General features: G+C 32.1%; 1 protein-coding gene across 8 annotated transcripts in view; it reads right to left on the bottom strand.

The window, feature by feature from the left end:
• Positions 1-27,216, bottom strand: part of LOC127718404 (anion exchange protein 2-like) — a 136,810-nt gene that overhangs the window by 12,315 nt on the left and 97,279 nt on the right. For 7 of the 8 annotated variants that reach the window (XM_052224410.1, XM_052224409.1, XM_052224408.1 and 4 more), the window contains 10 exons: positions 26,263-26,443; positions 25,827-25,962; positions 17,950-18,024; positions 10,233-10,431; positions 9,455-9,754; positions 8,563-8,755; positions 6,866-7,078; positions 4,910-5,058; positions 3,960-4,154; positions 1,243-1,554 (listed from right to left, as the gene is read on the bottom strand). In XM_052224410.1, coding sequence (XP_052080370.1) covers positions 1,243-1,554; positions 3,960-4,154; positions 4,910-5,058; positions 6,866-7,078; positions 8,563-8,755; positions 9,455-9,754; positions 10,233-10,431; positions 17,950-18,024; positions 25,827-25,962; positions 26,263-26,443 — 1,953 coding nt within the window. The remainder of the gene's footprint in view (positions 1-1,242; positions 1,555-3,959; positions 4,155-4,909; positions 5,059-6,865; positions 7,079-8,562; positions 8,756-9,454; positions 9,755-10,232; positions 10,432-17,949; positions 18,025-25,826; positions 25,963-26,262; positions 26,444-27,216) is intronic. The other variant, XM_052224415.1, reaches the window with a different exon arrangement.

Below are 27,216 nucleotides of genomic sequence, written 5' to 3'. Positions count from 1 at the left end.
CTATTGCTGGTGGACTATAAGTCCCAGTGGGTACCCCTACTATTGCTGGTGGACTATAAGTCCCAGTGGGTACCCCTACTATTGCTGGTGGACTATTAGTCCCAGTGGGTAACACTGCTATTGCTGGTTGACTATTAGGCCCAGCGGGTATCATCAGCTCAGTAGTCAGCGCTTCAGTACCACATCATTTTTAACATACCTTTCTGAAACAGTCTCTTTACAAATAAATAAAAAAATTATTAAGTAATTAAGGTTCTGACTCCCTCAGGCAAAGTTTATCTAAGATGGCTTTGTTTGGGTCTTTTGTTTGTGGGAGAGCTGTCTACATATTCTTTTACCTCATTTGGTCTCTGGTGGAGAGTTGTCTCATTGGCAATCATACCACATTTTTTTATTTTTAAATTGGCTGTTCTTTTTAGGTCCTTTTAATTTGGTCATAAAGCTCTTCATGTCTTTCGGTACTTATAAATCCTTGGCTTTCAAATTTTGGCTTTAAACCTTTAGATAAAGGTAAATCCAGAACAGCATCTGAGATGCATGAAAGTAATAAAGTGCTTTAATTTGTTTTATTCTGAATATTGAAGAACCTTTATGAGCACGCTCACATACCCTACATTGTCACTGGGTAAACAAAATATCGCCAGATTCCTAAGTTCAAAGACTCATAACTGCTACAAAAGTCAACTGATAAAAACTTCTTGTGAATATGCAAATATACATAGTATGTCTTAATTATCTAAAAAGTTTCATGACATTCGGTTGTGTGGATTCAGAGGAGTTGTGATGACAAGAACAGGACTGACTGGTCAAAAACATTACTTCGTTCCGTAGGGTTTAATAAATGCTTGCAGAATTTCAAGCTTACTTTTCAATGAATACATTGAAAAGTTTGAAAATCATGAAAATGGAGTCATCTAGAAAAGGCCAAACGTTGAAAATTGTGCCTGGAAAATTAAGGTTAGCATACAGTATTCAAATTTATCAAATATAAATGTCTATGTACTATTTATTATATCTAAATCTATAAACATACAATGGATTAATTTATTTTCCGTGGATACCAATTTTTGAGGAGTAAGTAAAAATTGTATTTTCGTGGATATTTCATTTCGTCATTTTACAAAAGTCTGCATACAAGCCTAAAGAAAATTTGTACATTGTTGACGAGTTAAATTGGTATCTCACGAATAATCATGAATCCGTAGTAAACATGCATTTGGTCAACCATAACAAAATACATACCCTTCTTCCTAAAAATTTACTGTTTCTAAAAATCCTTAGGAAATACGCGATGAGAAACGTCCCTAATGTTAATATCGTCGACATGAGAGCCGTATTGGGTCTATTTTTAACCTCTTTGTAATGGAGGTATTTGTTGTAATGTGTATCGTCCTCAGCCTCCTCTGGAAAAGAATCATTGGCGAACGTGTATCCAGGCAACGAAGTCACGTTTAACACAGGGTAAAGGGTAACATTGCCGTTAGACGACAGACTGCTATTAGTCAAATTGTTTTTGGCACAGTAATCTAACAACAACGGATGATCTTTGAATGTCTGAAAAATAGAAATCAATATCTAGAAACAGAATAAAACAAGGTAAGGGCATAAATAATGTATCCCCATCTGTTTTGGGAATGGTGGATGGATAGAGGAGTTGGACTGGTAGATACTATGAATTCAGAACAAATTATTGTAAATTCAGAAATTATTGCGTGCATTTATTATTGTGATTTTTGAAGAATTAACAAAAATACGAATTTAATTATGACGATTTTAGGAAAAGCAACATACATATATATATATTTGATATCAGAATGCGAGTTCTTATTACTACGATACTCAAGTAGTTGCATTATTCGCATTAATAAAAACCTCGCAATAATTTCTGAATTTACAGTATTGCAGGGTTTTTATTATTCGCAATAATGAATCTAGGTATAGCAATAATATGAACTCTCATTCTGAAATCTGACAAATATATTTGTATGCAGCTTTTCCTGTAATTGAAAAAATTATTCTCTCATGTCGAAATCGCAATAATAAATGCACACAACAATTTCTGAATTTACAGTATTCATTTTCTTTTTGCCTTTTTCCAATAGAGATGTTTAGGACAACATCATTTAATATTAGCAGGTTAAGCTTGCTTTTAGAAACAGAGAGCATCTTATGATAAGGTAGTTTATTACTGTTTTGTTAATACTTGTGTTTTTGTGATCTCCGAGGATGCTTGGAGCTTTTTAAGTAGGCTCTTCTTAGCAGTTTTAAATGACGCAGTGACTATATGGTATGGGTTTTTCTCATTGTTGAAAGCCCTACTGTGATCTATAATTGCTTACATCCATGACATTTGAACTCGTGTAGATTATTGTCTCATTTGCATTTATACCATATCTCCTTATTTTCATATTGGTTATTAAAGACACTTGTTTTTTGTTGAAAACTGAACTGATCAAGATGTCTTCTATTTTGTGTATGTTGTAGGGTTGCTGTCCCATTGACATACACACTACATCTTCTTTTATTCATATTGATGTGCACAACAAATGTTAGTACATGTAGTAAAAAATTTCATCAGGTACATTAGACCCATGCACTTTGGTAAGTATATTAATCTTAAATGTATTTACACATTTGGTATTTAGCTGAATTTTGTCTCTGAATGACCTTAGATCTGTTTCCGAATAACCTTCTGATGTCAAGCAACAATCACTTTTTAATCATGACGTCAATTTTTTTAAATTGTAATTCAAATTTTACGGGAACTTGTGTGTGATTTTAAGTAATGGCGGACACATTTGCATACAAGGGTAAATACGTCTATTGAGAATACAAAAAGATAGCCACAGATAAGGAAAATTGTTTTGTACATAAATCAGAAGTAAGTTTTTTTCTTGTTTGAAATGTTTTACATAGGTCATTTTCAGGCCTTTTATAGCTTATAGGTGGTATGGGTTTTGCTCATTGTTGAAAGGCCGTACATTGACCTATAGTTGCTAACTTCTAAGTCATTTGGTCTGTGGCAGAAAGTTGTCTCATTTGCAATAATACCACATCTTCTTATTTTTCTATGACTTTGGACTGCCTATAACAGCCATAGATTAGAAAAATATATGTGAGGTGTTATAAAACAGATTTAGACAAAACAGATTGTTGAGGAGAATGCTTAACCATAACTGTTAAGATGGTACCAAACACCTTGACTAATATTAATTTTGGCTCGTTTAATTTTCATGAAATTTTGTTAAAATATTCACTTTAACCCTTTGACAAAAATATAAAAATTAGAAAAAAATTGAACCAGAAAATTTATTGGAAAAATTTCATTGGATATATAGCAGTTTGACAAACACTAATTTTGATCATTGAGAAGCTTAATATTTCCTTAACAATAGAACGTGATTAAAACGTTCAGCTGATTTTTCAGAGTTATCTCCCTGTAGTGTTATATACCACCTTAAAGAGATACGTCGTGCCTGTGTACTTTAACTATCAACAACACCATCATGTTTCTGCAACATACACGCTGTGGTAATGATAATTGATTAATAGGTGTTTAACGCCACTTTCAAAACTATTGTGCTATTTCATGGTAGTCAGTTTTTATTGGTGGAGTAAGTCTGAGTGCCTGGAGAGATCTACCGACCTTTGGTAGGTAAACTGACAATCCTAGTCAATTAAGATTGGAGTCGAGCACACCTGCCATGTGCAAGATTCAAACTCACAACCTCAGTGTTGACAGGGTATTTATACAGTAGTTTGAATACTTAAGACCACTCAGCCATCAAGGCCCCAAGGGACAATCAAACTCATATACCCAAAATAAACTGACAACGCCATGGGAATAAAAGAACAGAGTTTCAATAGTTGGTTGAGTCCCGCAACATAAATATTGTAGTAATGTTAAAAAATATAGAAACATGAACAACTTTAAAACTCTTCTTTTTTAAATTTCTTACCTCATCAATTTTCTTGATGACCTCAAAAATGAAAATGAGTGAGATGAGAATGGCAAAGATTTCCTCGGTAAATCTGGAGATATGACGGACGAGGAAACTGCTCTCTGCTGCAACAGCTACTATAGAAATCAACATTACCCAGAATCCTATCCATACCCGCATAGTCAAAAACTCGATATTATTATTCTTACAAAACTGAAAGTAGAAATGTTAGAACATTTTTTAAAACTGAAAGTAGAAATGTAAAAAAAATTTAAAACTGAAAGTAGAAATGTAATAAAATTTTACAAAACTGAAAGTAGAAACGTAATAATATTTTACAAAACTGAAAGTACAAATGTTATACAAATTAACAAAAATTAAAGTACAAATAAATTTTTACAAATTTTACAAAACTAAAAGTAGAAATGTAATAAAATTCCAAAACTGAAAGTAGAAATGTAATAAAATTCCAAAACTGAAAGTAGAAATGTAATAAAATTTTACAAAACTGAAAGTAGAATCTTATAAAACTAGAAGAGAAAACTGTTATAAAATTATATAATTTTGAGAGAAGCACCTTTTGAATTGAATTGAATTATTAAACTGATAGATAAAAAATGAAACTGACTGTAGAAACTTAGTAAAACAGGACAAGTTTAACATATAAAAGAACTGTTAAAAGACGAGGACAGGTCCAGTAGCGTATGTTTCAAATATTTATAAACAAGTTTTATTAATAGGCATTTGCTGTATTATCTAATGGTCTCCTTTTATTCATTTTTCAGATTGGTTTGTATGAATTGATTGTCAATAGATTAATTGTTATTTTCTAAATGTCCAGTGGCAAATATCTCATGTATGTTAAGGACGAGAACATGTTAAAAAAACAAAGACAGATCCAGTGGTGTAAACTTACCATATAAAGGGACTGTTCAAAAACAAGGACAGATCCAGTGGTGTAAACTTACCATATAAAGGGACTGTTCAAAAACGAGGACAGGTCCAGTAGCACCAACAAGCATTAAAGGTTGTCCTGCTAACAAAGCAAATATAATACCACAAACAGAGGTGCTTATCACAGTTTCTTTGACACCAAGATAATCATAGGTCTTCTCACCTGCAAAAAAGACAATAGTGAAAATTGTAAAATTACTTTTTAAGGTGTACCATATGTTAATTATTGCTATTTTGTGTATTTTTTCTTTGATCTTTTACTCGCTCATCAGAAACTAAAGGCTATGCCATTGTCAAGTAAACATCAACAACTTCATAGGCAAAATAGCGATAAACAAATTATATATGGTCTTTCAAAATCGAGGATGTCACCCTTCGATCAGATGTAGCTGAAAAACACCCTCTTGTTTGAAAAAACATCAATAACATATAAATATTCCTGATTTTCATTTGAAGTGGACATTAATAATCCACTGATAAATTTTCAATGAAATTGATCTATTGTAAATTCAGAAATTATTGCGAGGTTTTTATTAATGCGAATAATGCAACTGGTTGAGTATCGCAATAATAAGAACTCGCATTCTGATAACTGAAACATGGATCTGTATGCAGATTTTTTCGAAATCGCAATAATTAAACTTGCATTTTTGTCCATTATTGAAAAATCGTAATAATAAATGCACATCATAATTTTTGAATTTACAGTATTAGATTCTACAGAAAATATCATAGATGGTGAAAATGGTAAAAAAACCATTCAAACAGTTAAATAATATTCCAAACGCTTGTTCTTTCTTGATTTTCATTTGAAGTGGACATAACTATTCCACTAAACAACCTGTTACCTATTCTGACATCGGACTCAGACTTCTTTTAAGGATGTTCGCTGCTCATGTTTTTTGAAATTTTGCCAGATATATAGAATCCTCTGGTTTTATCGATGTAGGGCAAATAAAAAAATTTTGACCACTAACCCCTACTTTTCTTTTAATAACTTGATTACATATAGTTTAAATTGTCATATTTGAAAATCTTATTAAATCCTTGTTATTTTTTCATCGTTTTTGAAAGAAAAAAAGTGCCAATGTTAAGTGTATGAAAAATCTAGAGAGAATTATTTCCTGCCAAATTTTCAAGGGCTTATATCTCCAAAACAAGCACACGGACCCTTCATTTTTTTCTGCTTTTTTAGTTTCTTTATTTATATACTATCAATTTATAACAGTCTTTTAAAAAGCTAGTTATCTTGAAATAGAGTAGCGAACATCCTTAAACTGAGTTTGACTGTGCGTATTGCTGTGTGTTTGTTTATTCTACATTGGCTAGAGGTATAGGGGGAGGGTTGAGATCTCAGAAAACATGGTTACTTACTGTTAGATTAAAAAAATGCTTAGTTTGAAGTGTTTAATAAGGTGTATTGTATAACAACAAATACCATTTCAGATGTACATTAATTCTAACCCCGACACATTTTTGCACCTGTCCCAAGTCAGGAGCCTCTGGTCTTTGTTAGTCTTATATGTTTTTTTAACTTTAGTTCATTTATATGTTTTGGAGTTTAGTGTGGCATCCATTTTCACTGAACTAGTACACATTTTTGTTTAGGGGCCAGCTGAAGCCTGCCTCCGGATGTGGGATTTTCTAGTCGTGGTGAAGACCCATTGGTGGCCTTGGGCTGTTTTATGCTCTTTGGTCAGGTTGTTGTCTCTTTGACACATTCCCCATTTTAAATTTAAAAATTTCATTGAAATTGATCGACTAGATTCCACAGTAAATACTCAAAAGCAAAACCATGGAGATGTTGTCAGCTTTAAAATAAATAATTTTGTATATCAAATGGACATACAACCATAAATGACCTACAACACATGTCCAAAAAATACCCTTCCCCCCATAACCATAATTGACATATGACCCTTCCTACCCTCCCTAACCAATTTCAATGGAATAGTCCTATGGTTACTTACTGAGAAGACCACCAAATGCAATACAAGGAGCGAAACAGGCGAAAAATATAAATACAATAGCTGCCAGGCATTTCAGATTAAATCCGTCCTTAAAATCACTAATATAGTGAGGATAACGTCTTTTTATGTCGTAATAAAGTCCACCAAATATTTTTCTTGTCCTTCTCAATGGATCCAACGGAATTTTATCTTTTTTCTCCTTCTCTAGAAGAGCTGAAAAGAAAAATCGGATCAGAGTTAAAATCTTTAAATCAGAATTAATGTACATCTGAAATGGTATTTGTTGTTATACAATACACCTTATTAAACACTTCAAACTAAGCATTTTTTTAATCTAACAGTAAGTAACAGTTTTTTTCTGGATTAGACTAAATAGCTATAAGGTCTATTCACCATTTCCGAAGATAATTTTATTGCTTATACCTCAAATAATCAAAGTTCTTATAAGCACTGAAGGGTAAAGATTGCTTTAATTTATCAGTGGGAAGTAAAATCAAATATTTCATTGTATAAAACATTGGTTATAGTTGATTCAACTACAATTCTGGACTTAGGAAGATAACTCCAATTTTTAAAGATGACATCATTGATATTTTTAGAACAGATATTAGATTCCTGCACCTCACAAAAAGTTAAGTAATTTTCTTAATAAGTATAACATCATTTTGTTTACCCAAAAATGATGTTACCTGATGTTCATCAGTACGATATCAATCAATCACAATGTCTTAAGAAATACCCAGAATGCATTAAAAGAATTTTCTGCAATTGAAAATTGAAGCATCCTGACTAGGCCTCACCTTAAATTTTTAGTCACTACAAGCTTTGAACATGTTGAAAAGATTATAGTTCAACTTTCATAGTATTTTTCCCTTTGAATAGTATAGATCATTAAAAACTAGTCCTTGTTGCGACCTGGATTTATCATTTTTCTTCATTTTAGTGAGGGCTGTTCCATAAACAAATACATGTTTGGTACCCAGACAAAGCACTTAAATGTTCTTCCATTCTCAATTTTATTTGAAAATGGGGGTAACCATCTACCGTTATTGGCCATGTATTGTCCGCATTTGTGTATAATCCGCACCCCCTTTCCATCCCCTATTTTCGTGAAAAAGGTCTAGTTCGCTTGTAAAGTCCGCAACAACTTTTGACAAGTTGAGGGTCCACGGACAATGACGGAAACGGCCAAATTTGCAGTCAAAATTTTAAATTGTTTTTGGAGAGATCTGCAAGAAAGTAAGCATTGTTGTTAAAAAGATTGATAATTAGTATAAAATTATTATTTGTTGAAAGGGAATTTTAAAGAGATGTATTTAATCTTTTTTGAAAGTCTTCATAAGAATTGTTTATTTGCTCAATCAAATCTTCTTTCAGAAAAAACTGCAGACTATACAAGCCTTATTACGGTATAATTATTTTTTTCTAGCTTTTCGTAGATGCAAGTGTTGAACAACAGACCCAAATAGGAGACTAATAATTGTGATTACAGGAATTGCTCCATACAAATAATAATCAAAATACAAGGTAGTTTTTACTTTTGCGAAACCCATCCTGTTGCAATTTTAACATTTAAAATGTTAAGATGGTACATAACACTACAGGGAGATAACTCTGTAAAAATCAGCTGAACGTTTTAATCAAACAATTCAAAGAGAAGACCTTCACCATTTTTCTTTCGACCAATCATAAGCTACCTTGTTTTTCTTCTTCCTTTTGTTGTTTTCTCCTTTTCAGTCTTGCTTTCTTCCTTGCCATATCCATAATAGGCAAGAGTGTCTTCTGGTCCCAATCACCAGGTGGCAACACTATCGATTCATCAAGGAATTCGTTAATGGCACCCAACAATTCACGACGACTCTCAGCTTTGTAAGCCACATCATGAAAATGCTGAAATAAGCAATGTTAAACATCTTACATGGTTTCAATGTTTTTTGTCAAAAAGCGGACATTTTTTTATGTTATAATTTGTTAAATTCAATTTTTTGCAAATTCAAATGAAAGAACTGTAAGAGCAAGCTCACATACCCTATGTCTTAAAGTTAATGCTATCCTAGCAATAAAACTTAATATGTAATTTTTGAAAGTCCCTTCATAAATAAAAAGTCCCCCATTTCAGATTGGTGGTCTAAGTAGTTCAACTAGCCAGTCAACACTGAGGTTGTGAGTTCGAACCCTGCTAGTGCGGGTGCATTCGACTCCAATCCTAATTAACTAGAATTGTTAGTTTTCCTAATGAAGGTTGAAGGTTCTCTTCGGCTTCCTCCATCAATAAAAACTGACCACCAGGAAATAGCACAATAGTGTTGAAAGTGGCGTTAAACACCAATCAATCAATCAAACCTGATTTAACGTCAGAGTAGATATGGATCTACCAACTTCATGATATTTCATTCCTCTATATTTTTCATTTTCTCCCTACAGCAAACGTCCTCATTTACAACAAAGCATTTTCCATTGTGGATTTTATTTAAGTGTGAAATCAACTTATTACTTTATAATTCACTCTCTTCTTTTGAGCAGTCTGAAACCTCCCCCTCCCAGTAACACTATCACCCCTCCCGTTACATACATTGGTAAACCTCATACCTGATTTGACATCAGCGTAGATATAGATCTACCAACTTCATGATAATCCATTCCGCTATTCTCTGGTCCAAGCAGCAGAAACAAAAATCTAACAGGAAGTGGCACCTCTGTCAGGTTATCGAGATACTGTCCCTCAGCCAATCGGACGAAAGCTACAGCTGGTTTGGTCAGGTAATCCACACATCCTACGAGTACTGTCGTAGCTTCTGCTCCCTTTGGGATCCTCCTCATGATATCCTGGATGTTCTTTTGACGAGGGTCTTGAGCTGGAGTAATTCCAATATGTACACCATCTGATGGCTGTAAAATCAATAAACATACTTTGCAATATTTTTTTCAATTAACACATACAGCAATAGATAAAACAATTCTTATTTAAATTAGTGCTGTTCCAGATTTAAATGTAAGGGGATGATGGCAGGCAATCAAACTAATTAATTGTGGGTGGTTGCATTTTCTTATATAAGAATTATAAGTAAAATGAAAATTTCATATTACGTGTGGTTGTGGTCTATACAAAATGCCTTCCATCCCCCTATTCGTTTAAACCTTGAAAATAAATTCTCAAATTCTGAACATTGATCAAACATATCTTTAGAAGTTGTCTAAATTACAAAATTTAGCCTTAGTGCGGTTTCTATATAGATATTTTACATTTTAGGTGTTCCAAAAATGATCTGGATAATTAATAAATTTTTTGTATGCATTATTTTTTTTTTTTTAATTCTTTGTTTCCAATACATAGGTCTGAATTAAGGTGATGAGCATTATATCATACCATATTGTTGTCAACATCAACTTTAACAAATTCAAGCTTGCCCTTTGTGTCTTGATGATTATCATCCAATAATTTCTCCTTCACTGAATCCTGCCGAGTAAAGTTCTTATCGTTGTGATCAAGGCTGTTTTGAGATCCTACTGATCGGAAGCTAGCAGTCGACAGTGACTTCATCAAGGAATGCTTAGTACTCTGATGTCTGAAAGGAGCATATAACTGCATATTCATTAATGAACTTAATTTATGAATATTCATAAGGAAGTAATTATAATTGCCTGAAAGAAACATATACTGCATATTCATTAATAAACCTCAATTATGAATATTCATAAAAACAAATAATGATTTTCTGAAAAGAACTTATACTAATATTCATAAAAGATGACACTAAATAAATATAAGAAATATATAATAACTTATTAATGATTCATTAGAAGAAATATATATCCTAATTTTTCAATGATTAAAAAAGTAACTGAATGAATATTCATGAGTGATAAATATTTAAAATAATAAGAAACCTATAATGCATATTCATGAGTCATCCTCACATTTAAATATTCATTAGAAGAGGATACAGTTTGTGATTCTTTTAATTAGGATGATAGTGGACGATATGATCTGATGAACTGTTACTGTGCAATATTTTTTGTGATTTTTGTTATCTTCTTTACGTATTTTTCAACGACTGAATATATTTATCGGCCATATTACAATGAGTTTGATTTCACACAAGATAAATCATCTGTGTTCTTTGTCTTTTTCTTATTTACGATTGTTTTGCTAGTATTCTACTACGAGAATTTAACATCAAGTGATATCATTATAGGGCCATTGCATTGAATGTAGTCAAGCTTTTGAGTGTAATAAATATTATACGAGGGATAATATTCCCCAATATTCCTGCAATGATCATTTAATTGTATAACAAAGCTTGAAAACCTGTTTAAACATATTTTTGTCGCTGAATATCAAAATTTAACATGATTTGAAATTGTTTATTTTCTTCTATCTTTTTTTTTTTGCTCAATCCTAAAACTAAGACGAAAGTGATTTTTAAGTTAGCATGGAATGGGGAATAAGAAAAATTGGATTCTATATTCTAACCACAAAATTCACAAGGGCACACACACTTCTGATCTAATTGACAAGGATTTTGTTAAACTAAACATATCAAGCTGAAAAAAAAAACTAAAATAAATGATTATCTATATAAATAAACATAAAAGCTGAAATGAAAATAAAACATGGCTGAAATGCAATAAAACCAAACAAACTTTAATTTTAGAAGACAGTACAATGTCAGACTTGCCTTCTTATCTAGTAATTATAATTTGAAAACAGTTCCTACTTCTATAAAATGTTTAATCTAATCACGGTTGATGACTAATTTTCAGTTATTTTCAGATATCAATAGCAACCACTGTAATTCTGTTCCATCTCGGGGAACAGGGTTCAACATTTCTGGATAAAACTTACACAAAATCACCTCGTAAGCATTTTCTATTCTAAACTCAACCAACACCACATAAAGTTAGAGGCTTATAATTTTCATAAATAGCTGTTAAGGAAAATTTAAACTTTCAATATAAAAAACGGAGATCTGGTATGATTGCCAATGAGACAACTATCCACCCGAGTCCAAATGAGATGGATATAAGCGATTAAAGGTCTCCACCCGAGTCCAAACGAGATGGATATAAGCGATTAAATTGATTGATTGATTGTTGATTGCTTAACGTCCAGTGGCAAATATTTCATGCATATTCAGGACGAATAAGCGATTAAAGGTCACTGTAAGACCGTCAACAATAATTTGTTGTGTTTGTCTGGTTTGTTATTATTTCTAAATACAAAAATTAATAATGCATTCCAAATAAGGGAGGGGCATAAAGGAAAAAGCATAAAACAGTCAACAGAATGTTTTAACAGCATTGTGAATTTAAAGCATCTTATGAACATGGATGACAATTTGCAAAGCAGATGACCTCTGCTGAATTGGCTATTGAATACGATGATTGAATTCTAATAAAAGTCTAAAAGTTAGTTTACTTGAAATGTTATTTTTCTTGCAAACAAACATGAAAAATATTAATCACTACCCTTTGATTTTATATTCAACTGAGGTTTATTTCAAATTCTACTGATTAAATGGGAGATAAGTTCTGGATAAGAGACTCAAACAAGTTTATTACAGACCCTGCTATGAGTTTACTCTTAATCAAATTACAGCAGATACACTTGAGTGTGTACAATGAACGACAAAGTTAAGTTTCCTTATTTGTTCGGTGGACCATGAAATTGCAATTACCTTTGTTTACAACCTATAGAAAAATTCTCTAGGGAGTTAAATCATGGAATAATTCATCGAACAAAAAAACAAACTCAAATTGAATGCACAAAGTACACACTCTGCTTCAGGTCAGCTGTAATTCTGAAAATGAAATAAAATGTGCAGCATTAATTGAAACCAAAACAGATAAAGGTGAACATTCAGGCATTGTGAACAGTTATGATAAATGAGTAAAACAAACTAAACAACTGGTTAGTAAAATGATAGAAAATATATATAAATGCAGTTTTGTCCACCTGAAAATATTGTTGTATTATTACAATTAAAGCTTAACCATTTCTTATTTCATCAATAACATCTTTATCGATTTTCTCTCCCTACTTTTTTGTTTCTGAATCAATAGTTAGGTCCTGAGATAGTCTGTTTTTCTGGGGCTTATCCATTTTACATACTAAAGTTCTGTTGTTACATTGTTTTCATGAAATATCAAGTTATGGGTAATGTCACCATAACCTAGTCTTTAGCCAGGGTGATGGAGCCATAACAAAAAAGTTTGATTGAATATTTTAAGAAGAAATCTGTCAAAATTATTATATTTGCTTAATTTGCATAGAAACGCATAGAAAATGTCACATGAAATGACTTTTTCAACCTCCACCCAGAAACAGAAACTATCTCAGAACTTTTCTACTGAAGTATTTTCTAGACTATTCTTGTCCTACTGACTTTTGACTTTGGAGTATATAATTTTTGGACAGGCTACATACTGTTCGGTAGGACATTCTGGTACTCAGTAAAGTAAGAACAAACAACGGCAGTAAAATCAAGCTTAAAAACTGCACAATTTTGGGGAAAAATTAACAGTTTTCCGATGATTTTTTTGTGTATAGAAAACATGAAACAGTTATTTTTTTCCACAAATTGCACCTAGTGTAAGCTTGATTTTATTTCTTTTCGTCACTCTTAGACTTACTAAACCAAGTACTAGAATGTCCTATCACAGAGCAGGCAACCTGTCAAAAAAGTATATACTCTGAAGTCAAAAGTCTGTAAAATAAAAATAGTCTATTCAAAAATTATATAGCTGGACTTAAAGCACAAAGCTTTTTCAAACTATTGAGAAAAGTCAACATGTAATGTATTTTTCAGTTTTCAAAAACCCTTTTCCTTTGAAAAAATGTAATTGACTTGAATCTAAACATAGAATACCAACTAGAACATTCTGATGTTTCAAGTTATAATTAATATTTAATGTAAACCAAATTAAAATACTTTTAAAATGTGGAGAAAACAATATTTTTGAGTATGGGCAAAACTGCTAAAACTAATAGAAAGAAATAAACAACAAAAGCCATTTTAGTATGCAGACTACTATTACCATGGTTACAAGTAATTAGCTTAGTACATATTCAAATTCAAAGGTCAAATTCTATCACATAGATGTATATAGATTATTTGTTTTATTTCTGGGTATAAAAGACTATTTTCTTGCAAAAAAATTAATGGCTCACTTAGAAGCGACAGTTCTGCATCTGACAGAATATTTGTTGGTTCTAAAACTTCCCAAAAACGTCCTTATTTATCAGAAAATAAATTCCAAAAACTTCATTATTTATCAGAAAATAAATTCCAAAAACTTCATTATTTATCAGAAAATAAATTCCAAATATTTGATTATTTATCAGAAAATAAATTCTAAATATTTGATTATTTATCAGAAAATAAATTCCAAAAACTTCATTATTTATCAGAAAATAAATTCCAAAAATTTCACTATTTATCAGAAAATAAATTCCAAATATTTCATTATTTATCAGAAAATAAATTCTAAATATTTCATTATTTATCAGAAAATAAATTCCAAAAACTTCATTATTTATCAGAAAATAAATTCCAAAAACTTCATTATTTATCAGAAAATAAATTCCAAAAATTTTACTATTTATCAGAAAATAAATTCCAAATATTTCATTATTTATCAGAAAATAAATTCTAAATATTTCATTATTTATCAGAAAATTAATTCCAAAAACTTCATTATTTATCAGAAAATAAATTCCAATAAAATGCTCTGCAGGGCGCAGCTTGATACGACCGCAGAGGTCGAACCCTGAACAGTTGGGGCAAGTATGGACACAACATTCAAGCTTGATACAGCTCTGAATTTGGATTGTGATTAAATATTTGACACAGCATAGGTTTCAGACACAGAATGAATGCGGTCTAAAAACTTAAAAATTTTAAATTGGACATTCACCTATTATGGTCCAATATCCAAAATCTAAATACATGGTTAGATTCAGCATATCAAAGAATCCCAAGAATTCAATTTTTGATGAATTCAAACAAAGTTTAATTTTGGACCCTTTTGATCTCAATGTGGAAAAAGTTGATAACGGGGCCCAAAATCCAAAAACTTAATACACGGTTAGATTCAGCATATGAAAGAACCCCATATATTCAATTTTTGTTGAAATCAAACAAAGTTTAATTTTGGACCCCGATTTGGACCAACTTGAAAACTGGGCCCATAATCAAAAATCTAAATACATGGTTAGATTCAGCATATCAAAGAACCCCATATATTCAATTTTTGTTGAAATCAAACAGAGTTTAATTTTGGACCCCGATTTGGACCAACTTGAAAACTGGGCCCATAATCAAAAATCTAAACACATGTTTAGATTCAGCATATCAAAGAACCCCACATATTCAATTTTTGTTGAAATCAAACTAAGTTTAATTTTGGACCCTTTGGACCTTTATGTAGACCAATTTGAAAACGGAACCAAAAATTAAGAATCTAAATACACGGTTAGATTCGGCATATCAAAGAACCCCAACAATTTTTGATTGAAATCAAACAAAGTTAAATTTTGGACCCTTTGGACCTCAATGTGGACCAATTAAAAAACGGGGCCCAAAATCCAAAAACTTAATACATGGTTAGATTCAGCATATTAAAGAACCCCAAGAATTCAAGAATAAAACCCCATTGAAATTGATCAAGAAATAAGCAATTTATACGAAGTATATTCTTTTGCACAATACTGTGCAATTGAATATTTCTTGCTATTGCGCAATACTGTACAATTGACAATTTCTTGCTATTGCGCAATATTGTGCTATTGGATATTTCTTGCTATTGCGCAATACTGTGCAATTGATGATTTCTTGCTATTGCGCAATACTGTGCAATTGAAGATTTCTTGCTATTGTGCAATACTGTGCAATTGAAAATTTCTTGCTATTGCACAATACTTATTGTATAATAATTTACACATCCTGTTTGGTGTGTATCTTCTACCATATCATTATTATTTGCTTTTAAATATAAATCAGAAATAAACAACTTAAAATGGAAAATTTTAAAAGAAAAAAAAAAGGAAAAAAAGAAAAAAAAAAGAAAAAAAAAAATCCCCCCCCCCCCCAAATTTTTTGAACCCCCTTATGATTCATCACCCCCAAACTCAATCCCAGCCTTCCCTTTGTGGTATGGTACCTTGCAGTACAATTTCAGAGAGATCCATACACTTGAACACAAGTTATTGTATGGAAACTAGAAAAATGCTTATTTTTGGCCCCTTTTTGGCCCCCAATTCCTATACGTTTCGGGCAATTACCCCAAACTCAATTCCAGCTTTCCCTTTGTGATATGGAACCTTGTAGTACAATTTAAGAAATATCCAAACACTTACACACAAGTAATTGTCATGAAACTAGAAAAATGCTTGTTTTTTGCCCCTTTTTTGGCCCCTAATTCCTAAAATTTTGAGGCAATTACCCCCAAAATCAATTACAGCCTTCCCTATGTGATATGGAACCTTGTGGTACAATGTCAGAGAGATCCATACACTTACACACAAGTTATTGTCTGGAAGTTACAAAAATGCTTATTTTTGGCCCCTTTTTGGCCCCTAATTCCTTAACTGTTGGTACCATAACCCCCAAAATCAATCCCAACCTTCCTTTCGTGGTATTGAACCTTATGGTAAAATTTAATGGAGATCCATTCACTTAAACTAAAGTTAGAGTGCGAAAACCAATGTGTCTTCGGACGACGACGACGACGCCAACGTCATACCAATATACGACCAAAAAATTTTTAATTTTTGCGGTCGTATAAAAACTTCATTATTTATCAGAAAATAAATTCCAAAAACTTCTTTATTTATCAGAAAATAAATTCCAAAAACTTCATTATTTATCAGAAAATAAATTCCGTAAACTTATCAGAAAATAACAGAGCATTTGCATTCTTTGTGTAAGCATAAAAAGAACAAAAAAAATTCAGAGTATTTTTTATTTCTGATTTGGATAAATTCACCATGGGTAATTTCATTGTTAGTACTCCAAAAGGAAAATAACATCTCCTCACTGGACTAATTTCCATTGTTTGTAGCGATTTCAACCAATCACAATGTTCTGGAGTACACTTTTGAAAATATTACCCAAAATGCATTAGATTCTGAAACGGCTTAATAAACTGACCTAAAAATGCATATGCACAACATACATCGCTGTTTAAATATAAATGAGCCCTCAGCTTCAAGCTTTTAAATATTTGATCATTTCTACAATTTCAGCATGCAAGCAGAATATGTGCATTTCACAAATTTGATTGCATATTCAAATGCCCAAAGCATTCAAAAGCTAACGGGTGGATTATACAGCAAAATACTATAGAAATGAGAAATTAAAAAAAAAGCATGGACTTTCTGCTTGTGCTGAGGTATGAAAATTTAAAGATCTAACTAAAGGATTAAAAAAAAAAATTTGTTTTTTTATAGCTCAAATTCATTGTCAAAAAAAATTAACTGATTTTAATGACTATCTAGAAAAAAAACAGCTTTTATGCATATGTCAAGTTGGTTTTACAACTAATTGAAAAAAAAAGGCCATAAATAATAGACTAGGTTGTAATGGGGGTACCTTTATGACGAATAATGATAAAAATCTTGCCAAATGATGTTAACAGTAATTTTTGATGCATGACGATAAACTGTACATTTTCTTAATGACGATAACGTTATCACGTTAAATTCTTTCCAAAAATAATGGTAACGGATAATTATTTGAGACCTCTGACAAATCACGATAAGGATATTTTGACGATTTACGATAAAATGTTAACCAATTTGACGCTAATGGTAGCCGAAAATGACCGTTTGATGCGTGACGATAAAGGGCATTCCTACCCTCTAGAATCAGTTATTCTATAATCAATAGTTTTACAGAACTTGAGCTAGTGAAGAAAACAAAAATGTTTCATGAATATTAAATATTTAATAAAACAGATAATCTATGATAAAACAATGAATAAAATAACCCTGTGACCTCTTGAATTTGAATAAATAATTAAATATGGTTATATATATAGGATTCCCAAGAAGAATGTAACCATGGCAACCATGGTATATCCACCTGTATCTGTCTAATCCACGTAGATTCATATAGGAAAAATTCCTTCGGATAAAGTTTTCTCTTTGACCAACATGTCTGAAAAAGGGAGGCAACTCTTATAATATCCTAATCAAATAAAATGGCTGAAAGGCCATGCGGTGCATACATACATTTCCATAAAGTTACAATTAAACAAAATGCGATTTTATAAATAAATCCGAACATATAAGTCTTGTAGAAAAGACAACCAACTTCCAAATTCCATTTTCCTTTAAGGCTTTCATGCATGACTAAGTGTCCCACCAAAACAATTATACATGCTCTGGAAATATGGTCGATTTGCAACCAAAGAGTGATAACATAAGGAAACAGGTATTTTTTAGCCTGCTGCCAACACAAAAGCAACAAAAGGCAACCAAAAGCAATGAAAACCTAGACAGAAACATTTATTCCATAAACATAATAGACCAAACTTATGGGTCCTTTGTCTGCCTACAAGATCTGGACCCCAAAATTCACTGAAATACATTGGACCATTACTATTTCATTGGATTGCATGTCTGATAATTTTTTTTTAATTTAAAGCAATTGTTGATTGTGTAATGAAACTTTATTCAGACTAGTAAGAAATAATTTTCCAGCGGACAAAATGTTCAATGAAACATTCATTATTTGAACTGTAGGATAACTAATGGCAAACAGTTACAGGAAATACAAGTTTTTACCAAGTTATGAGGGTCTGTGTGGGGTTTACAGAATAGAGAATAATGATAACTGAAAAAATGGGCCAAAAAAAATAAAGAATAGAAAAAAAAATTGAAAATATTGAGGTGGTAAAATATAAAGACTAAAGAGTAGAGAACAATGGGCAAATTTTTTAAAGAACAAGAGAAAAATTACCCCCCAAAAAAAGAATACAAAAATGAAAAACCCCACATCAAGACCCTCAGTTACGTTATAAAAAATGACAAAAGTCATGCAAACATCCTTTCACCAAAATAATCATCAATTTTAAACAAAACAATAACAATACTATCTATTAAACATTTATAACCTGTTCACAAAATGACACTTTGATCTCGGATGACCTTTATTCCTGCAAGGAAGCAATCTCAATTAACATAAGATAGTCTAAAATCTATATCTTGAAAAAGTTCTAAACTTTTTCCTCCATAATTCTTCTTCCATAACTTATTATAAAAGAAATGACATTCTGACCTTTGATGACCTGTTCACCTGTTCAACAAGGGAGCAGTCATAAAACTTTAGAGTATGATTATCTTCGTCAGACTCAGAAATCAACCAATCAAAATATGGATTCAGTGTTTCGAGCAAAAATTTTGTACTACCTATATTGAGTAAAGTTTTATGACTTAAGGCCTGGTTTGCCTTAAATAAGCATTTTATTTCTCAAAAAACAGTTCAAAACTGTATTCTTGTAATTTTATATGGAGTAGGGGTGGTAGATTTTGAAATCAAATTTTCTTCTTCAGAATAATTACATTAAAAATGTTAAAAAGCACTGCATACAATGTAGAAATAGCAGGTTTATTTAAAGGATTTAGTCCAGACAAATGAGAAAAGTTTGTTATAATAAATCACTGGCCAGTTACTTAAAGCTATTAAAGGGAGATAATCGATTGTTACAGTTATACCACAAACAGGATGTGAAATTAATTAATTTAAGTAAATAATGCAAACAAATTAATGATCAAAAGCTTATCAATGTTGTTATTCATTAGAATGGTGAAACATACACACATGAAATGTTTGACTTGATTTTTTTAATTTTTTTCTCTCAAAACGCTGGAATTTGTCTACGTGAGTCAGAGATGCACATACAATTTCAGATGAAAGATTGTTTAACAAAATATTGTTTATGATGACTGTGTTTGTTTTTGAGTTTAATAAACAAGTTGATATTTTTCGTCAAATTGATGATATTTAAAAGATTTTTATAAAAGAAAATTTAACTAATTCTTATCATTGACAATAATAGCACAATATACAATATTCTGTGATTGTCCTTTGTAGTAAGGTATGTTTGTTTACAAGTTAAACTCAAGCTTAACGGGTGATATTTTAAATGCCTTCAAGAGAGTTCTTAAGACTGAAATTTTCCATTAAAAACGGGGGAGGAAAGCTACAATCTCGTTTGTTGACACCTATGGCTATATGGTTCAAGGTGTTGTATGAGGTTTTGAGAAATGTAATTGTAAAAATCTGCTCAAAAGGTAAACAACTCCAACGAAACCTGGAACATGATTACGTCAAATAAAGCAGACGTCTCCCATAAAGCATGTTTGTGGTAAATCTTGGTAAAAATTCTTTGTAATTATAGCTAATTTGCAAGCGGAGTTACTTACGCACTGTATGTAAAGCATTTGCATATCTGAATATTCATATGCTTCTATGTTTAAAAAAAAGCTCTAGATCAAATTAAATTAAAAGTTCTTATGAATGCAGCTAAATCCAAAAGCAATTTTCTGGGAAGGCAAAAAGCAAAATGTAAAAACTGGTAGATATAAATAAATAATCTTCACTTCAATCTAAAAACACATCTAAGACTAATCATTCACAAAATTTTGGCCTCCCGGATCCTAATTATTGTCCTGTTAACTAATTATGCCTGTTTTGGTTACTCACACTATTATTGTCAATATAACTGACCTATATATACAGCTGTCATAGAAGTGGGTGGTTTAGCTAGCTGTAAAACCCGTGTGTAACCCACCATTTTCTTCAGAACTGCCTGTACCAAGTAAGTTATACTACTATTGTTTTGCCGTCATTCTTTTGATTGATATAGTTGAGCCTTTGGTTTTGTCAGTATATATGGACTACCCCTCTGTTGATTGATACAGTTGAGCCTTTTCTATATGGACTCCCCCCTCTTTTGATTTACCTTTGAGTTCGGTATTTTTGAAACATGTACTACATTTCTTCATTTACAAGCTCTAATCAGTAAATAAAGTTTTAAATGATATACAAGTTCTAAGTCAGAGTACAAGGGCCAAAATTTGGCAAGATACTAATCTGATGGAGCTTATTAATATTTGAAGCAAATAAAAACTAGAATAAAATTATCCAGATTTCTTGAAATCTTTTTTCCTCCTGGTGGTCCTTGAAGAAAATCTGCTGTTCCTCACTATATTTTTATTGTAAAATACCAAAATTGTATCGGTCCTGCCAAATTTGGTGGTCAAAACCTTTGGAACTTCAGGCTTTTGTTTTCATTCTTAGACATCAGATTAAGTAAGTACTAGTGGATTATCCCAAGCATTAATCAACAGTCACCAATACTCTCTTCACACCTATTAGTATGCTCAGGGAAAGTATACAGGTTTCAAAAGGCAGATCAAGACATTAAAAAGCTGAAAATGCATAGAACATTTCCATGCAGAAGATAGTCTGAATGAATCATCCCTTCACTTTGAATCATGGAACTACTGAAAACTTTGAAACCTTAAATATGTTGCATATGATTATCAAATAGAAACCCCACCCAGCCCCCTCCAGGAAAATGCAACCACCCACAACTTAATAAATTTGAGTACCTCCCATCCTCCCCTAAACGATCAATTTTGAATCATCCCTAAGCGCATACCAATTTTTTTTAAATGCATGGTTACCAATGGCAACCATCAATCGTCACCTAAATAAAAATGTGAAACACATTGGTTTCCTACAGCAACCATCATTCCCTACATAAGCTCTAAGTTGATATATCCACCATAAAAAACTTCACAACTTCAAATGTTGAACACATTGTAACCTACATTTATGGTAACAATCATTCTTCATATCTTTTACTGAGCAAATCACTACAAATGCACAAGACACACTGTAACCGATGGAAACAACCATACATCACGATAGGTTCCCTCTGTAAATGACACTGATGTGTCAACATACATTTGTTCCACCTAATAGAAGTTCCCCTAAAAACTTTGTTACAAACAATGCCATAATATCTGATCCTGTTGGAACAAATATTCTATATAATTAATTCCGTTAGGAATAATATTCCAGGACATTTTTTCCATTTGGATCTTTTTTTTCATGACAGATGTCTACCAAAGTTATTCACACATTATAACCACTGCAATCACATTATGTGTAGAAACTTCAACTAAGCTCATCATTATACTATCTGAACACACAACTTTAACTATTTTTCTACATACAAGGCTACCAAAATCAACAAACATGACTGGTTACAGCCGATTTCAATGAGTGTGTAGCTAAAGGTAATATTTTTGGTTAGCTTGCTTGCTAGCTGAACCGTGACGTCTTTGTTAGGTTAGGTAAACTAATATCTTTTAAAAGTAGACTAGTCCAACAGATAACCAATCTATCTGTCTGTAGGACTAGGCTACTTCGAAAGGAGGGTAGTATACCTTACCTAACAATGACTTCACGGTTCAGCTAGCAAGCAAGCTAACCAAAGGTATTACCTTCAGCTACACACTCATTGAAATCGGCTGTAACAATGAACCAATGAATGAGCTACTATCAAGATGATATCACAACAAAAAAGACTTAACACATAAGAGCTTATATATTTTACAATGCAGTTTAGTTTCCATAAAAAAAACATAAAAAATCTCAACTCTGCCTTTTAGAAGATTACACATTGTTACCCATGGCAACTACCAACTTGACAGGTTACCAATGGCAACAATCACACATAGCTGGTTACCTTTAGAAACCATCACTCTTTAAATGATTGGTTACTTTTGTTACCGATGAAAACAGTGATTATTTAGCAGAGCTGACCACATCACTTACCGCTTACTCATTACACTAAGGAGGAACAAAATTTACTTATATCAGAACATAACATTAGGCAAATCAGAAATCTTGTAACTGAAGGTAAGAATAACTAGAGGCTCTAAAGAGCCTGTGTCGCTCACCTTGGTCTATGTGCATATTAAACAAAGGACACAGATGGATTCATGACAAAATTGTGTTTTGGTGATGGTGATGTGTTTGTAGATCTTACTTTACTGAACATTCTTGCTCCTTACTTCTATCTATAATGAACTTGGCCCGGTAGATACAGTGGAAAATACTTTGTAAAAATTTACAAAAATTTACAAAATTTATGAAAATTGTAAAAAATTGACTATAAAGGGCAATAACTCCTTAAGGGGTCAATTGACAATTTTGGTCATGTTGCCTTATTTGTAGATCTAACTTTGCTGTACATTATTGCTGTTTACAGTTTATCTCTATCTATAATAATATTCAAGATAATAACCAAAAGCTGCAAAATTTTCTTAAAATTACCAATTCAGGGGCAGCAACCCAACAATGTGTTGCCTGATTGGTCTGAAAATTTCAGGGCAGATAGATCTTGACCTAATGAACAATTTTACCCCCATGTCAGATTTGCTCTAAATGCTTTGGTTTCAGAGATATGAGCCAAAAACTGCATTTTACCCTATGTACTATTTTTTAGCCATGTCAGCCATCTTGGTTCGCGGGCGGGGTCATCGGACACATTTTTTAAACTAAATACCCTAATGATGATTGTGGACAAGTTTGGTTAAATTTGTCTTAGTAGTTTCAGAGGAGAAGATTTTTGTAAAAAATTACAAAAATTTACGAAAAATGGTTAAAAATTGACTATAAAGGGCAATAACTCCTTAAGGGGTTAACTGACAATTTTGGTCAAGTTGACTTATTTGTAGATCTTACTTTGCTGAACATTATTGCTGTTACAGTTTATCTCTATCTATAATAATATTCAAGATAATAACCAAAAACGGCAAAATTTCCTTAAAATTACCAATTCAGGGGCAGCAACCCAACAACGGGTTGCCTGATTGGTCTGAAAATTTCAGGGCAGATAGATCTTGACCTAATGAACAATTTTATACTCATCAGATTTGCTCTAAATGCTTTGGTTTCAGAGATATGAGCCAAAAACTGCATTTTACCCTATGTACTATTTTTTAGCCATGTCGGCCATCTTGGTTCACGGGCGGGGTCATCGGACACATTTTTTAAACAAGATACCCTAATGATGATTGTGGACAAGTTTGGTTAAATTTGTCTTAGTAGTTTCAGAGGAGAAGATTTTTGTAAAAGATTACAAAAATTTACGAAAAATGGTTAAAAATTGACTATAAAGGGCAATAAATCCTTAAGGGGTCAACTGACCAATTTGGTCAAGTTGACTTATTTGTAGATCTTACTTTGCTGAACATTATTGCTGTTTACAGTTTATCTCTATCTATAATAATATTCAAGATGATAACCAAAAACGGCAAAATTTCCTTAAAATTACCAATTCAGGGGCAGCAACCCAACAACAGGTTGTCTGATTCATCTGAAAATTTCAGGGCAGATAGATCTTGACCTAATAAACAATTTTACCCTTGTCAGATTTGCTCTAAATGCTTTGGTTTCAGAGATATAAGCCAAAATCTACATTTTACCCCCATGTTCTATTTTTAGCCATGGTGGCCATCTTGGTTGGTTGGCCGGGTCACCGCACACATTTTTTAAACTAGATACCCCAATGATGATTGTGGCCAAGTTTGGTCAAATTTGGCCCAGTAGTTTCAGAGGAGAAGATTTTTGTAAAAGTTTACGGACGACGGACGACGGACGACGGACGCAAAGTGATAAGAAAAGCTCACTTGACCTTTCAGGTCAGGTGAGCTAAAAAGGGGAAAGGGGGGGGGGGGGGGAGGGGCTTAGCATCAATGAGACAGCCATCATAAAAATCACAAATAACTACAATTATTACCATTGCAATCACACTGATGATGTTTAAGAAGCTTAGTTCTAGACATCATCTAGAGTGCAACACATTCTTCAACAATAAACAGTTATCTATACAATGTGTCAAGTTCTAATCCATCCAGTTCAACAATAAACAGTTACCTATACAATGTGTCAAGTTCTAATCCATCCAGTTCAACAATAAACAGTTACTTATGCAATGTGTCAAGTTCTAATCCATCCAGTTCAACAATAAACAGTTACCTTTACAACGTGTCAAGTTCTAATCCATCCAGTCTAAAAATGGTAATAAATTAAACAGAAACTATCAACACCAAATTCCCAGTCAAACAAAAACCACTAGGATATGACATAAGACAACCAGTGTCCAGTTTCCAGACTTGGGAAAGGCACATGAAGATAGCCTAGAATTGCTTTAAACAACATCAGTAAAATTTAGACATTGTCATTAAACTGATTATTATGACATTAAAGCTACAAAGGAACTTAACATGACCAGAACAAAAGAAAGGCTTTATAACTCAACTCTATGGACCAGTGTGACTATTTGAAGTTGCACATAAATTAAACTGTTGATATAATTCCATGAGGTAGGTTCTCAAAACAATTCACACTTGAATCAACTCAATCATAGCTTGATTATATTCAATTTACAATTTAAAACACAAAGACCAAACAGACACTTAAGAAAGCATCTGTCTTAAACCCTTACCAAAGCTTATGAAATTAGACAACAAAGAGAAAGAAAATTTAAAATAGTAACAACAAAAACTTGCATTTTGACTAACATTTAAAAACAGCACACATTTATAGCATAGTGAAATCAGTATGAAGTACTCCATTAATATTGCCCTATGACACTTTATAAGTAGATTCCTTGGTTTCTGAAATGTTATATCATAAATTACATTTATTTCATAGTGGGGGTGTATCAAGACAAAAAAGAAAATCTAGACATAAAGTGGCAATCATCGGGCAGAAATCTGAGCTGAATACACAAAACTTCATATTAAATGGCAGAAGTGAAATTATTTCACTTTTTTGGTGCCGTGACCAAGACAAAGTATGAAAGTATTTTTCCAGTCTTATACAACTACGTGAATCTAATATCTATCACTAATCTATATTATGATAATACATACTTATGTTTAAGAAGCAGAGTTCTTAGTATATTGCCTTTGTTTTCAGGCTTAATTTGATCATGTATAATCATGCTGTCGATTATGTTGTTAACAATGGTTGGTAGATCTGTTGCTTCTATGTCTAACAGCATTGTACCTTAAATAAGAAATGAATACATAATATAAATAGTAACTCACACTTGTATTATATTTTCTCAATTTTAGTCATCTTGACAAAAGAAATCCTGTGTTTCATTTAATAAAAATCTTCTACAATACTTACCAATTAAGAATTTAAATAAATGAGAATCAAAATCTGACTATACATTTCATATAAATGACATTTCTGAACTGACTTTCCTTCCTAGAATTATCCCTTCTACTAGCTCAAGAAATAAATGTAGTGTCAGAAGGTTCGCTTAAGATGACGCCACCTATGAACATTTATTTTACAAACCATTCTCCAATCCCCTTCTAAGTTCCAGCAGACTATGAAATGAAAGTGAGGCTACATGGGGTTTCCCCCATCTTTCTGCTCCTTCTTCTACATCTTCCTCAAACTTGATCCAACGAGCTTTCTCTCTCCATTCAAATTCCTTAGACTCTCCAACATACAATTCATCAAGTTCTACAAACACCTGCAATTATAGATACATGTGTTAGATGGTATGATTTGTATTTCATTAAATTATTAAATCTGAGCTGACTTTAGTAAGTGAGAGCACTGTGGATTTATTATTCGTGGGCTACCAATTTCTATGGATTCCAGAGTATAGGTAAACCACGAATATAAATCTACTATAAATCAGCTACAGTTTATTTTTCGACTTATGAGTTTGAATTAGGAGATAACTGTATTGTATTTTAAGCTCCGACGGCATCAAATCACCAATTGATGCCGTCGGAGCTTAAAATACAATATTGTTATCATCATTCTAGTGAAACTGATAGAAAACACCGTTAAAATATACATTTAAAATCTGTCATACGTCGTCTGCGCTTTCGAGTACGTTTTCATAGCATCAATTGTAAATTGATGCCTTGAAAATTAGTGACGTTATACAATCAAAATAAACGTCACAAATGATGTTGCATTAGAATGTCCCTTCTGTATCTTTCGCCTCTCTCCTATAGGCTTGTAAGCACAATTTGACAAAAACCACGAAATCAAGTATCCAAGGAAATTGAATTTGACATCAATCCACGAAAATTGGTACCCACGAAAATATAGGAATCCAAAGAAACAATTTTTTGTTCTCGTTTTTTTTTTATTTTCAAAAAATTAAAATTTGTATTTTAGTTTTTCTCACCTTATTGTCATTTGATCAACAATCATATGCATACAAGCATTAATATATTTTCTTAATTTACAGTATTCTAGTATTCTATTATGAACCCACCAGTCTTTGCT

Source organism: Mytilus californianus, unplaced genomic scaffold (genome assembly GCF_021869535.1).
Source record: "Mytilus californianus isolate M0D057914Y unplaced genomic scaffold, xbMytCali1.0.p SCAF_10, whole genome shotgun sequence".
In the NCBI taxonomy this organism is placed as follows: Eukaryota; Metazoa; Mollusca; class Bivalvia; order Mytilida; family Mytilidae; genus Mytilus; species Mytilus californianus.
Note: the sequence above shows the minus strand (reverse complement) of the source record. Positions and strands in the feature narration are given on the sequence as shown.